The sequence below is a fragment of the Denticeps clupeoides genome, chromosome 11 (assembly GCF_900700375.1).
Source record: "Denticeps clupeoides chromosome 11, fDenClu1.1, whole genome shotgun sequence".
Taxonomy (NCBI): domain Eukaryota; kingdom Metazoa; phylum Chordata; class Actinopteri; order Clupeiformes; family Denticipitidae; genus Denticeps; species Denticeps clupeoides.
Genome location: NC_041717.1, coordinates 20,139,098 through 20,154,446, shown reverse-complemented (window position 1 = coordinate 20,154,446; position 15,349 = coordinate 20,139,098). Strand labels below are relative to the sequence as shown.

The 15,349-nt window shown below is 45.7% G+C and overlaps 1 protein-coding gene across 2 annotated transcripts; it reads left to right on the top strand.

Moving 5' to 3' along the window:
- Positions 1 to 1,190: 1,190 nt before the first annotated feature.
- On the top strand, positions 1,191 to 15,205 carry septin5a (septin 5a). 2 transcript variants are annotated; one of them, XM_028996130.1, is made up of 12 exons: positions 1,191 to 1,354; positions 1,504 to 1,514; positions 7,540 to 7,630; positions 8,812 to 8,898; positions 9,756 to 9,879; positions 10,052 to 10,186; positions 10,596 to 10,713; positions 11,693 to 11,794; positions 13,576 to 13,672; positions 13,770 to 13,905; positions 13,996 to 14,098; positions 14,607 to 15,205. In XM_028996130.1, exons 1-12 carry the CDS (start codon positions 1,312 to 1,314, stop codon positions 14,667 to 14,669), a joined length of 1,110 nt encoding a protein of 369 aa, XP_028851963.1. In that variant the 5' UTR covers positions 1,191 to 1,311; the 3' UTR covers positions 14,670 to 15,205. The 2 variants fall into 2 exon arrangements, with proteins under 2 accessions (XP_028851963.1, XP_028851962.1); XM_028996129.1 differs by lacking the exons at positions 1,191 to 1,354; positions 1,504 to 1,514 and adding an exon at positions 6,858 to 7,060.
- The last annotated feature ends 144 nt before the right edge of the window (positions 15,206 to 15,349 follow it).

Genomic DNA, 15,349 nt, shown 5'->3' with positions numbered 1-15,349 from the left:
AACCTGGGAATCTATTATAGGTTTATTTATGTTTCATCCTATCAGCCTTTATCGTTTTGTATTGTTCTTTGTTTGATTATTAAAAAAAAGAACAATAAAAAAAAAAAAAAACCTTGACCAAAAAATGAGAATGAATACTGTGTTCTTTCAGAGGAAAAACACTGGCGGCTCAGCTATGGAAATGTGGCTGATTAGAGGAATCCATCATGGAAGCAGAGGTGGCCGCATGATCTGACCTGCCCTGTCGGGGTCAGGTCAAAAATAACATTTGGGGATTGTGCCACTGTTGCCAGATCATGACAAAATCACCAGCTGCAAGTGAAAGTGAAGTGATTGTCATTGTCAAATTCCGTCCTCTGAATTTTGGGATTCAGACCGACAACCTTTTGAATCAATGGGTCCAGCTCCTTACCTGCTAGGCAACCACTGCCCAGGTGTCCGTGTAAAGTCAGAGACGGGCCTTGTTTTTGCTCCTGCAAGGCTTCGCACTGGCTAAAAATTACGATTTGATAAATCGCCGGTTCGAATCCCGATCTGCCAAGGTGCCACTGAGCAAAGCACCATCCCCACACACTACTCCCCGGGCACCTGTCATGGCCGCCCACTGCTCACTCAGGGTGATGGGTTAAATGCAGAGGACAAATTTCACTGTGTGCACCATGTGCTGTGCTGTTGTGTATCACATGTGACAATCAGTTCACTTTCACTTCACTCAGGGCCACAGGCACTGGAGCCCATCCTTGGACACCGGACGAACACGCATACCCGCGGTCAATTTAGATTTGCCAGTCCGCCTCGCCTACATGCCTTGGGACAACAGGGGGAAACACGCGCCGGACAGCGAGAGACTCACATTTACATTTACGGCATTTATCAGACGCCCTTATCCAGAGCGACTTAGTTACAGGGACAGCCCCCCCCCCCCCCCCCCGGAGACACTCAGGGTTAAGTATTTTGCTTGGGGACACAATGGTAGTAAGTGGGATTTGAACCTGGGTCTTCTGGCTCATAGGCGAGTGTGTTAGGCTACTACCACCCATCTGACTCCACCCACCCAATGTCCGAGACGGGATTGTTCATCGGCCCTTTCTAGGTGACACAAGATCAAAAACGTGACAAAACGTGGTGCTGCTACCTCTGCGCCGACCTGGCAACCCCGGTGGTAGCGCGTCTCCAGCGCAGGTTTAGCGGAACGCGCCGCGATTGGTCGCTCCCATTGCGGGGGGGCGGGGCCAGCGTGGCAGTCGCAAACGCCCGTGTCCTCTCCTCGCGGAGCGCGGATCGCGGACGAGACGCCGACCTGCCGCCAGCATGACCACCAACATCCGGTACAAGAGCCGAAGCCTCAGATCCGGTAACGTCCGACGGCGGCGCGATTCGTCCCGAACGAATACAAAATGTAGACGCGTATGATCTGTAACATGTCGCTGTGTCTCTGGGCATCTCTCCCTGCTGCCACCTGCTCTCCCTCCCCGGATGGTGCGACGCTCGGCTGAATTACAGAGGACAGCGAGGTGAGGACACACACACACACACACACACACACACACACACACGCATCAGATCGCCCCTTAATGCAGGCTCGTATGCGTCGATGGTGCAGCAGGGTGTTCCTCGTGCCAGGAGCGCACCTGTGACGTCATGGAGTGTAACGGGAAGGATGGGGAGGGGGTGGCGGTTGAAATTCGCACCCCCTGTAACGCGGATAACGCGGCGACGCATGCGCGAAGCGCGTCTGTTGCGCAACGCTACAGCACCGGTACCCTGGGGATTCCGATTCCGCAGGGCGTCGTGCGTCACATGCATGAAGAGATGCGTGCATTTGCTTCATGTAATTGCATAAAGTGAACAAATTGAGTGTTTCTTTAAAAAAAAAAAAAAAAAAGGTCTAGTGGTTTGTGAGATTGATAGTTTTTTATTTTCACTGTGATTGTCACATGATTCCATCCACGTGACCGGGAGCAACAAGGAGGTGAGGTAACGTGACTCCCATAAATTGGCAAGATGGCCACTGCCAGCTGCTCGGTCATTGATTGGCTTTTGTCAGTTCGACTCGGCTCTCGATCACCTCGTCCCCCTTCTCATCCCGGCCCTTCCCAAATCCTGTCCCTAACTTGAACGTCAAGTTAAAGTGAAGTGATTGTCACATGTGATACACAGCAGCACAGCACACAGTGCACACAGTGAAATTTGTCCTCTGCATTTAACCCATCACCCTTGGTGAGCAGTGGGCAGCCATGACAGGCGCCCGGGGAGCAGTGTGTGGGGACGGTGCTTTGCTCAGTGGCACCTCAGTGGCACCTTGGCGGATGAGGATTCGAACCGGCAACCTTCTGATTACGGGGCCGCTTCCTTAACCGCTAGGCCACCACTGCCCCCTAAACGTCCCCCAACATCGGTGGGGTGTTGTGGCTCACGCCGAAACACGTTCGCAGGTCAAACTTACCTGCCTCCTTTCGTCCAGTCGCACCGGGATTCCTCGTTCCTTCCAACACGCGCTCACGTTCCGGGACCGCGACAGTAAACATACAGATAATTACAGTGGAGGTAATGTTATCCAGGACGCCCGGGGGAGCAGCGTGTGGGGACGGTACCTTGATCATGGGGACCTCGTGGCACCTTGGTGGTCCGGGATACAGTTACAAACCTGGCCCATGTGAGAGATGATAATGCGTGCCATCATGGGTATCCAGTTCCATCCAGTTAATGGACCATCATGGCTATTTGGATGAGATGAGTTACTGGAATGTTGCACAGTTTTGGTTTTGAATGAACATACAAGGATGTGGAGGGCTGGTGGGGTCACGCACCTCCAGGAAGCCTGAAGCTGCGCTGCTGACCCTGGTGTAATGGAGATGTGTGTAATGGAGGCTGAATTGTTGGTGTCAGGGATCGGGGAGGAAGTCTGGTGTCCCCGGAGACACCATTGATGCACAGGATGAGAGTTGGTGTGTTGGTGATGTCGACAGAGGATTTCCACGCTCTTCTTCATCTTCACATCCCCTCTTTTCTTTCCTTCTCGCTTTCTTTCTCACGCGCGAGCATCACGCTGACATCCCATCAAAAGCACGCTGCAGAGCATCTCCCGCATGCTCACGCTCACAACGCTTTCCGGCCCTCCTCCTCGCTCGGGGAGTCTCTGAAACACACACCCACACACACCCGCCCTCACACACTCACACGCTGAGCCGCTTTTGAATGAAGTGGCCAATTTGGCACTCGCCTTCTGCGGTTCAAGGGTGCTCTGCGTCGTTGCTAATGGTTTCATTGTCTATGTGTGTGTGTGTGTGTGTGTGTGTGTATTCAGTGATTATATGTTTCACTACGTGTGATTCTGGTTAGAGACAGTTTTCAATGTGTGTGTGTGTCTGTACAGCTATGCGTTTATAGCTTAATGGAGACCTTTCGATTCTTTAAAAAAATCTAATTAAAAGCATTGAAAGAGTTTAGGGGCAGCAATTATGGACACAATAGAGCTAATTACACATTTATAATTCAGATATTACACATTTTTTATGTTAGGTCCTCACAAAGCTGGAAAAAAATATGTGTGTGCATGTGTTGCGTAATGCTTGTAGATGTGAGTGTATTTTTGCCTAGAAACAGCATCTCCTGTCCCATCCTCCGGTGAGGAACCCGTCCCTCTCTGGCATTCAGCGCTAATCTCTAAATGGGGCGGAAGAACTGGGCATCTGAGAAAGGGCACTTTGCTCTGCAGCCAGGGCGTCATATTTTGTTGTGGGCCTGTATGTTTAAGCGTGTGTTTGGGTGGTAGTCAGATCCATCTCCCTTCTCAGCACGGCTCGTAAACTCCCATCAACGAGCCTCAGTGTAAAGGCCACACAGTCACTGTCACTGTCAGACGGGGCCTTTGGTTCTGTGCCAGTGCAGTAGTGTTGCTGTGAGTTCGCTATGGTGTTTCTTTTAACGTGTGTGTGTGTGTTATTTTATTGTCTGCCCCAGCGGCTCATCTGCCTCTGGTGTGTTGAGACACATTACTGATGTCATGCTGGAGAAATGCTGGAATTGTCCGGTGACGTTTAGTCCGTCACATAAAGACTATAGTGTGTTCACATTGTGTGGTTAAGAGCAATGACTGTGTGTGTGTGTGTGTGTTTGTTTTTCCATCTTAGAAAGAATCTAACAACCTCACATTGATAATAGTAAAATCTATAAAAATTAAACATTCTTATCTATTATCAAGGTTTAAGGATATTACTCTGTAATAAATTACTATTTTACAGTTGTTACTATGTAACAAATGTATTATACACACATCTGGGTCTAGGCCAGTGTTTCTCAAAATAATGCTTAACTGTTTGTACAGCTAAAAGTACAGTTTGTTTAACTGTACTTTTAACATAAAGCACTACCAGCATCCCCATACATAATCTATAAACATACAGGCCTATCAGACACATGGGACACAATCAAATCACCATAAATAAATACCAGCACCGGACTCGGGTTTGCCACGTCGGATAAGATCATTCTACCTGTAAGAGAAAGCGTTTTCGCCCGGGGAGCAGTGTCTCTCAGACATATCGGCATGGTTGTCTGAGCGACACTTCCAACTGAACCTATCCAAAACCTGATCTTTCCGGGCAACAGCTCCCCTCAGCAAAACCTCTCAATTCAAATTGTCTCGCTACTGTTAACACCCACGGCGTCTGCAAAAAGCCTTGGAGTTTGGATTGACAGCAAACTGAGTCTGAACCATCACGTGGCTGCTATCCACCACGTGGATACCACCACCTTAAAGAAGCAGTTGAAAACCAACTTATTAAAAAAGAATTTCAGACGAGTCTAACACTTACATACACACATGCATACACACTGCACAAAATTTAAAGAATTCGTCCAGCACTTATCAATTCCCCAGCATGTTCTATTCTTGACAAGTTCGGCCTTATCAGGGCTCTTACTTTTGCAACTCAAGATCTGTAGAAACCAAATGAGAATTGCTGGTGTCTTCCTCCTGTAAGTTGCTTTGGATAAAATCGTCTGCTAAGTAAGGTAAAATAAAATAAAGTAAAGTGTGTGGGGACAGTATCTTGCTGAAGGGGATTTCAGTGGGACCTTGGCGGTACAGGATTTCGAGTCTGCTTCCTCACCCGCTAGGCCACCACTGCCCCTTACACTGACCACGTTTGAGTAATTTATTGTGTAAATTATTGCCATTCCGTGTCAAATAAGGAGGCACCACTAGATGGTGCTGCCTGATTGTGAATGCGCATATAGACCAAAACAAGCAAAAACACATGATTGCGGATTCTTAGAATTAAGGATTTTATGGCTTTTAGAACACCTGCTTCCATGCAGACTACATTAATCAACTGAATAAAACTTAAAATTTGTATTATTTCGTATAGTTTAAAGCTGTTTTTAATGCATCACTGTCTCAAAAACGTGACAGATATGATATCAACAAATGCCATGTGTTGGTGAAATGTCTTCAGTGAAAAACAAGTTTGCGTGACCAGATACCAGACCGTGCTGGGTTGATTTTTCAGTGTCCAGTGTTCAAGGTGGCTCCGGAGAGGGACAAAGCTAAATCACCCAGGAAACAGCAGGCCAGGGTTTATATGCGGCAAGACAATTACAAACCCACCCACTAATCCACACATACACACACACACACACACACATGCATATATGGTGCATATGTGTCTTTGTGCAAGTGCACAGTCGGTGCCCCAGGTGGTGTGTGTGTGAGTGGCAGCTGGGTGGTGTATGTGAGAGTGAGTCTATTGTGTCTCATGGGGACATCTGTTCCATTCAACAAAACCTTCCAATACCCCCTCCCCTCTTCTCATCTCCTCTCTTCTCTTCCCTGCTCTCTTCTCTCTTGTAGATACCTATACTACACAGCTACACACACACACACACACAGACACACACACAGACACCTTTGAATAAGATAGAATAGGCAGTGCGGTCATAGTTAGAAAAGTTCTTGTAGTTCAAGTGAGTGTGATGAAAGTGAAACTGGACTAATGAGAGTTTTTGTTTATCCCGGAACTATAAATAAATGAGATTCTCCGTGAGATAATCTACTTTCCCCAGACACCCCCGTATGCTAGCTAAAAAGACCCCCTACCCCCACAGCAGCTGGAACCCGGACTGATTAGCATCCATTCTAAACCCCTCCCACACACACTCTCGCACACACATACATTATAGGGAGTCGATGTCATTGTGTGACGTCTTTATTATGTCTGTCATGGAATAACATAACTTTGAATGCATTAATATAATAACACACAGAGTCTATAATCTAAGATGATATGATTGCGAGGTATTAAAAATGATATTGAATTGTTAATAGAAAGCTGCCCTGAAAATGCGGATCTCCAAACTGCTCATACCTGATTATTCATGCACTCGAGTAAAGAACATGAACCTTGTGGGGACCTGTGAGCAGGGAACTTGGAACATCCGGGGCTTGATAGTAGTGCTCGGTAATGTTTGGTGATGCTATAATCAGACATGAACGTATATTTTCCATATTAAAATGCGACGTCTGGCTGTGTCCCAAGCTGGTTAATATAGTCCAGGGTGGTAGTAGCCTAGTGTGTAACACACTCGTAGAACTTTTGGAACCGTTTTTGGGAAATTTCTGGGGTAAAATATACTTGAATAATCCTGCATTGGAGCTGGTACAATTACAATAATTACAAAAACTTAAAGCACCAAAATTCTCTGTTATATAGAGGTAGTTACTTGCATGTAATTGCACCAGGTCCCCATGTGTCTGTGTCCCGGGGAATGAACAAGGGTTCTTTATACCCTTTAAGGTTTTTACACTCCTCCTCCCTTCCTGTCGCTCCTCCTCGGAGGAAGTTTACTCAGAGTCAGAGCAACTCCTCTACCTGCCCGGACAGGGAGCGAGGCGAGGCCAGGCCAGGCCGGGGGCGAGGGTGACGGGAATAAGGAATATTCCAGCCGGCTGCAGACGGGATTTCTGTGGCGCTGCCTGTGGTCGGGCATGGATGCAATTTTGCAGGAGAAGCTGGCGGAGAAACTGCTGAGCGTGAGAGGGAGGTCCACCCGGCAGAAGGTAGGGAGAGAGAGAGAGAGAGAGAGAGAGAGACGGACATGCCATGAGACTGTTTATTAATGAGCGTGTGTTTAAGCCTGGGTGAGTATTTTTTTATTTGTTCCATGCCGGCGTCCTGGTTGCGTCCCAGTTTTTCCATGTAAAATATGCCCCGTTGCTCTCTGGAGGGAGCGGATCTGCACTCTGTGTGTGCTGCCAGTGTGTACGGTCTTGGAGGACAGAGGGGGACAGTGTGTGCGTTTGCGTCTCAGGGTGAGACGGAAGCACGTATGACAACTCATGAGCGATGTTGGCAGCGAGGCCGCTGTCCCTGATTGCGGGGTTTTATGAAAAGACCCGTTGTGGGTGTCCGGCACACGGGGTTCTGGACAGTAATCTGGACTCATAGTGGATCTTGGCCAACACACACACACAAACACACACACGCAATCAAAACGATAATTTGTATTATCGGTTGTGTCTCTCTCTGTCTCTCTCAGGACAGACAGTATGTGGGATTTGCCACCCTCCCCAACCAGGTCCACAGGAAGTCGGTGAAAAAAGGCTTTGACTTCACTCTGATGGTCGCTGGTGAGTTGCGGACGCATGTCTCGACCCATTCTAACACACACACACACACACACACACACACACACACTCACACAAAGGAACATTTAATGTTATTGTCGCATACATTAGTATTAATAGAGTAAAATTCTTATGCTACGGTTGCACAGATAAATGATGTTCGTGACAACAGACAGTGCGAAACATCGCAAGACTATACACTTGACAAAGTTAAATGCATCAGAAGGAGGTTGTAGTGCAACTTGCGCTTGCGGTGTAAAGTACGCAAGTGTACAATATGGCCGTGAGAATTTATGAGGGCGGTGGTAGCCTAGTGGTTAACGCGCTGGCCTATGAACCAGGTTATTTTTAAAATAAAACAACACGTCTCACTGTTCACACGGCCGCCTGTAGTTCTTTTTTTCCCCTTTACGTTAAAACACTTCAGGGCGCTGGAGGCGGGCGTATCTGCGCACGAACGGCATGCAATCGCCGCTTCTTGCTTGCGACCGCACATAACCCGCAATTAAGCCGAATGATCTGCTGACGTTGGCTGGCTATGGACCCACAATTCAGTTTGTGGGCTCGTGACGTCACTCCATGTGAAGCGGATGTGAAAACCCCTCTGTGGGTGATGGAGTCTCTATTCCATACTTTAAATCTGAAAAAATCACAATTAGTCATGTTTCATTCATGGGAAAATGTTTGTATTTTAAAAATGTGCTAAATAGCAGCACCCTTGCTGATAAAAGTGAAGTGATTGTCACTCCTGATGCACAGCAGCACAGCGCACGGTGCACACGGGGAAATTTGTCCTCTGTATTTATCCCATCACCCTTGGTGAGCAGTGGGCAGCCATGACAGGCGCCCCGGGAGCAGTGTGTGAGGACGGTGCTTTGCTCAGTGGCACCTTGGCGGATCGGGATTCGAACCGGCAACCTTCGGATTACGGGGCCGCTTCCTTAACCGCTAGGCCATCTGACATGGTTCCAGAGAGAATGTGGGAAAAAAACTACGGAATTCCCGACACCCGGTACTTTACTGGTGTGGACCACTGAGTAGGAATTGTTAAGAGATACGTGGAGGAATTTCATCTCTGACAAACATCTCCAGGCCCCAAACTGAACTGAATCTGTTCTTGTTCTAGCCATGTGGCGTTGTTCATGGTGTGTATCGTTGTTGTGTGTCGTGCTGGCGGTGTTTAGGTGAATCCGGTCTGGGAAAGTCCACTCTAGTGAACAGCCTGTTCCTCACCGACCTCTACAAGGACAGGAAGCTCCTGAACGCGGAGGGTAAGAGTCGGCTGATCTGCATGGAGATGTGTGATTTAGTGGGTGTGGTGCTGATTGGTGAGGCGGCAGTTTCTGAACCAGAAGACCCATGACAGGAAGTCATGGCCAGTTTACGGGTTTTGAACACGTACTTCCTGCTGTCTGGCAGAAGAGCAACGCCGTGACAAAAATTAAATGGACAAGTCCGTGTCCAACAGTCCCGCTATTTTTACATATTTGAGGGCAGTTGTCTTTAACACAATCATAATATCTGTGAAACACTGCAAATTATTCTAATTTAAACCTGAGAACATAAAACCTGACTTCACACTTTACACGAACTGCAAAAATTTAAACGCCACACAATACTGAGACCTTGGTACATCAGTATTATTACCACTGTAATAATGCTGCATCATCAGAGGAAATGTGACAATGTTTTACTTCATTGCCTAGTCTCTTCGTAGTCCCAGTACAAATTCAAATTCAAATTCAAATTCTATTTGTCACATACATAGTCATACACGGTATGATATGCAGTTTTTGCGACTACTACAGACCACAGTATTGCAAATGTTGCAAGTATACAATGAACCAATATGCAAATATTGCAAACATAACCAAATATTACACTTTTACATCTTTAACATAAAATATGTGTAACTGGTAGTGTGAAGGTGTGCAAATGAGTTAAAGACAATGTTTAAAGAAAAGAGAAAAAGAGCCATAAAAAAAGAGCAGTAAAGTAAAAAGCGCAGAGTGCAAAGTGATTTTGTGCAAAGTGATTTTGCACAAAATCACTCTGCGCTTTTTACTTTACTGCTGTATTGTTCCTTTAAGCACCGGCCCTGATGGGAGTGTGTTCCGTTCCCCGCCAGAGCGGATTAGTCAGACGGTGGAGATCACCAAGCATACGGTCGACATCGAGGAGAAGGGCGTGAAGCTGAAGCTCACCATCGTGGACACGCCCGGATTTGGGGACGCCGTCAACAACAACGAGTGGTGAGCGCTGATCCTGAGCCGTCCGCTCACGCCTTGTTGCTCACTAACCCCTTGCCGGCAGTGCGGATTAGGGAATGATGTGACGTTTTAGGGCTCACGTTTAATTTCTACTTTCGCACACCTTTGATCTTGTGTGTGTGTGTGTGTGTGTGTGTGTGTGTGTGCACCGCAGCTGGAAGCCTATCACGGACTACATTGATCAGCAGTTTGAGCAGTACTTCAGAGATGAGAGCGGACTCAACCGGAAGAACATTCTGGACAACCGTGTGCACTGCTGTCTGTACTTCATTCCGCCGTTTGGACATGGGTAAGTACACGCAATTTAAAACGTTTAAATAAATCCCCACGCCTGTCTCTGTAATAGTGTAGTCTTGCGAATTAATCACAATTACTTTGTTGCAAAAAGTACTATTGATTAGTTGCAGGTTTTTAATTGAGTCACAGTCCTAATGAACACACAGTGAACTCCTAGTAACATGATGCAATACGAACGTAGTTAGCCGGGGTCATGGGAGGGCGCACGTGACAGTTACAGACAGTTCGGAGGGCATGAGCTGTGGACTTAACATCATCTCCTGTCAGTTTAGGGTGGATGGAGGTGGACATAGCAGATTGAACACATAAAAACATATATATATATATAATGCCTAAATGCTACGATGGCTTCTTTCTAAGGCAGAAAAAGGGAATGATGGCGGCTCACGGTGTCTGTGCAGGTTGAGGCCGGTGGACGTGGAGTTCATGAAGGCTCTCCACGAGAAGGTGAACATCATACCCCTCATCGCCAAAGCCGACTGCCTCACACCCAATGAGATCAAGAAGTTCAAAGACAGGGTAAAATATGGTGCTATGGCAATGTGATAACATGCGAGCATCTTACCCACTAGGCCACTACCGCCCCCTGTTGGTTGTGTTTATTTATTTTTGGGGCTTGAAACCACCAGTTGTATCTGGCAACTCTGCTTTTCAGGCCTGTTGTTGGAGAATCAAGTCAAAAAACAGGCTGAATTTGTGTTCTCTGAAAGCTCTGAAAGATCCCCTATTATGAACCGTTTTTTTTTCCATATAGGTCTTAGTGGTCCCCTAATACTTTATCTGAATTCAGCCTTGGTTCAGAATTTCAGCCTCTTTGATCCAGTCGCACAACGAGATTTCCCAGGACGCCGCCGTTTCGGTGTCTGTAGCTTTAAATGCTAATGAGGAGGAGAGAAGCGGGACGAGTAGCAAAAGTTGAGGGTGCAATCGCACAAATGACATCGTCAACACCATTCACCAAACACAATGTTTGCTGCAGACAGGAAGTCGCGTCTGCTTTCTTCCAGAAAAAAGTTTACTAATCTCACGAGACCGTAACCGGAAAAATACATTTGTGTTCATTTTGACATCCAATCACCGAGAAATAATTCTCACTTGAGGAAGCCATGACGGTCGGTGTAGATAATGTTTTAGGGGAGCGGAGGGAAACTGTCTGGGTTGAAAAAGCATGAGAAACGTGAGGTAACCTTTCCCCTTATGATGTCATAAGGGGGACAAATTCCAGATCCGACCGTCTGAGCTGAGCAGAATGCCCAAAGCACTCTTTACACCTATCACCATTTCTAGCCACTTTAGGTCCCTAGACAGGCTGGGGGACTTCGTATTAATGTTTAATAATCTCTTTAAAGTGACATTTTCATAATAGGGGACCTTTAACCTTAGAAACAGTGAATTCTTCTTTTCACTTCTTCCTCCAAAATATGAATTTGCTCTTTTATTTACATAGCCTGTTAGTCGTTAATACTCAGTAATCCTAATCCTGCCCCTTCTGGCTCAGGTACGGGACGAAATCGAGAAGTTCGGAATCAAAGTTTACCAGTTCCCCGAGTGTGACTCTGACGAGGATGAGGAGTTTAAGCAGCTCGACAAACAGCTAAAGGTCAGGGGATAAAAAATTTTTTTGTACTATTTGACTTTTCACTTTAAACAGAACAGTGCTGAAATTACACTGCCCAACTAATAGTTTTGTGGCTTCTTCATTTAACCGGACAGACCCATTTAAAGGTGTAAAATTACAGGCTGTAGCTCATCGGATGGCATATGTAAACACGCTTGACCCCATGCTGGCTAGATATTATTTAGGTGTGACTCTTTTTTAACAACATGCAGCTTTCCAGAAAATGAGAATGAGAATGACCAGAGGTGACAAAAGACTCGGTAAAAACGTTGGAAAAGTATAAACTCGACAAAGGACAAAACAAAATGTCAAATTAAGAATAGAAAAAGAAAAGAATAGCATTTTCATTTAATATAGGATGAACATAGGATGTCAATTTGCCATATACACTTCAGGTAAAATAGTAAAACATTTATGGATGATGCACAGTAACATGAAAAACAGAATACAGCTCATATGATTTGAAATGTTTATTCATGTGTTAAATTGGCAAAAAAAAAAAAGTCTAGTAACATGAAAATATAATGCATCAGTTGTGCTAACGAAGTGCTGAAGGTTGTGAATTTGCATTACTGTAAGAGTCTCACAATTAGATTTGATTACAATTATCAATGCCTCGATTGTCCATTATGATACATCCCATCAATTTTTCTACATTATTTTTTCCAATACGTGAGTGAGTTGAGATTTAAGAATGTCTGAACCAGGCGTTTTTCTGCCGTTTGTGGTCAGGTGAGTGCGGACTGATTGCTGACTGTTTTTCTAAATGTACAGTATGGGTCAAAAGATGGACCCACCTTCTCATTCAATGTGTTTTCTTTATTTTCATGACTATTTACGTTGGTAGATTCTCACTGAAGGCATCAAAACTATGAATGAACACATGTGGAGTTATGTACTTAACAAAAAAAGGTGAAATAAGTGAAAACATGTTTTATATTCTAGTTTCTTTGCTCTGGTTACTGCTTTGCACACTCTTGGCATTCTCTCGATGAGCTTCAAGAGGTCGTCACCTGAAATGGTTCTCCCAAAGTTTTGAAGGAGTTCCCAGAGGTGTTTAGCACTTGTTGGTCCAGCTCACCCCAAACCATCTGGATTGGGTTCAGGTCCGGTGACTGTGGAGGCCACGTCTCCACTTTTTGTTAAGTACATAACTCCACATGTGTTCATTCATAGTTTTGATGCCTTCAGTGAGAATCTACCAACGTAAATGGTCATGAAAATAAAGAAAAACATGTGCTTCTGTACTGTACACAAATGTGTCCACTGTACACATTTGGCTGCACATTTGCATGGCATCAAATAAACGCTGCGTGCAACATTTTCTTGATATCAATTACTACCAATTACTACCCCAACGAGAGTTAAATAGCGATGAGCATTAAACAGCGTTAAGCAAACGCAAGTGAAACGCCAATCGAATGCTGCTACAAAGCAGTAATGCGTATGGCGTTATTTCTGAATGTCCGTGTGGACGAGGCCAAACTCCTACCCGGAGTGGCGCTGTACTCAGATCAGGCCGCCACAGTCACTACCAGCACTAACTTTTAACTCGCATTTTTACACCACCGCCAGAAAATCACCAAGCAACGTCATTATGATAAAAACGCACTGCACTGCATCGATGCAATATCGTCCACATCTGAATCACGATGCGTATCATGATTATGATATTAATTTAAACACCCCTAGTATTGTTCATGTATGATGTCTGTTGTTTACCTGGTTGTTAATGTGAGTGTGTGTGTGTGTTTGTGTTACAGGAATGCACTCCCTTCGCTGTGATTGGCAGTAACACCGTAGTGGAGGCGAGGGGACAGCGAGTACGCGGCCGCCTGTACCCGTGGGGCATTGTGGAAGGTTGCCACTTCTGTTATGTAACTGCTCGTTTGTTAAGAGGTTGACGGGAACGCGTTTGTTGCACGAGATGAAAAACGTTCCCCTGTGTGCCGCCTAGTGGAGAACGAGACGCACTGCGACTTCGTGAAGCTGCGCAACATGCTGATTCGCTCCCACATGCACGACCTGAAGGATGTGACTTGTGACGTCCACTATGAGAACTACAGAGCCCAGTGTATACAGGAGATGACAAGGTGTGTCTAAAATCGGAGTTGGGAATCGAGAGAAAGTGATGAATATTTCATCTTAATCTGTGCATCCTGGTGTGTTTCTTTCTGCGGCAGTAAACTGACGCAGGACAACCGCATGGACAGTCCCATCCCAATCCTGCCTCTCCCCACCCCTGATGTTGAAACGGAGAGGCTGATCAAGATGAAGGATGAAGAGGTACGAAGCCCCTGACCCGGCCTATTATATTAAATTATTAAATCTTAATCCCCACTGTCATCTGGGTTAATAATCCTAAATATCTAATCCTAAATATCACCAAGTGTATAGAGTTTTCAGGCCACAGCTGTGGTTGTCAGACCTTCCCTTGTTTGGTGAGATCATGAGAAGATCTCTGATGTGAAATTCAGATACGAACAGACATTTACATTTTACATTTACATTTATGGCATTTATCAGACACCCTTATCCAGAGCGACTTACAATCAGGATTTACAGGGACAGTCTCCCTTGAGCAACTTAAGGTTAAGTGTCTTGCTCAGGGACACAATGGTAGTAAGCGGGATTTGAACCTGGGTCTTCCGGTTCATAGGCGAGTGTGTTACCCACTAGGCTACTACCACCCATGGCAGACGCAGAATGTCTGCCATGGGATATTCTCCAGGGCCGCGTTTCCAACATTTTACTGTCGCGTTGAGTAACACGCTGCCGTCCTTCTACCCTGCAGCTGAAACGGATGCAGGAGATGCTGGAGAAGATGCAACAGCAGATTCACGAGAAAGACCAGTGACGCTGCGCACACGCCCCAACATAAAAAAGCAGCTTTTTCAGATCTTTTAAAGGCAGATCGTTCCAGAGGCTTTCATGCTTTCGCTGGTGGGTTGTCGTCATTTTTTCTGCCTGGTGGAAAGTCGTAAATGTCTTTTAATGTATTTGACTTTCTACTGGCCTAGTGCAACTAATATTAATATGTAATATGAATTATAATTTGACTGCTTTAACTCAGTGGCATCTAAATGTGTCTAATGTATATTTATGGTTGTTGTTTCTTTTTATATTGGTGCAGATATATTTGGTTGTTTTTATATTGAGTCGAAACTTGTTTAAGCGTAAATCCTAAAGCCATTTCTGTTCATGGCTGATCGGGGGGTTTCAGAATGTGCCCTTCTACTTGTTGAACTGAACATATGTGCGTACGTATGCGAGTGTGTGTGCGTTTTGTATGAGTTTATAAACCGAGCCTTGGCTTTTTAACGTGCTAATGCTAATGCGAATGTGAGAAATGACGGTACCAGTGACAATAAATGTTGGAGACCATTTCATCTGCTTCAGTTGAACTGATGAAACTCATTAAATTGGTAACGTGTTGAATTTAGACTTGCACCGAGGTCATGGTCTCAGGTTCGACCTTGTCCTCTGGCCATCGCTGCTCCTGTCATGGTCACTCTTGCCTTAGTCAGGCCTGATTGC

What these genes read in the sequence shown, in the direction of transcription:
- septin5a (XM_028996129.1), top strand. Translation starts at nt 6,989, where the DNA reads ATGGATGCAATTTTGCAGGAGAAGCTGGCGGAGAAACTGCTGAGCGTG. An exon ending in ATTCCGCCGTTTGGACATGG is followed by an intron (nt 10,187 to 10,595) that starts GTAAGTACACGC and finishes GTGTCTGTGCAG; the next exon opens with GTTGAGGCCGGTGGACGTGG. An exon ending in TCAAGAAGTTCAAAGACAGG is followed by an intron (nt 10,714 to 11,692) that starts GTAAAATATGGT and finishes CTTCTGGCTCAG; the next exon opens with GTACGGGACGAAATCGAGAA.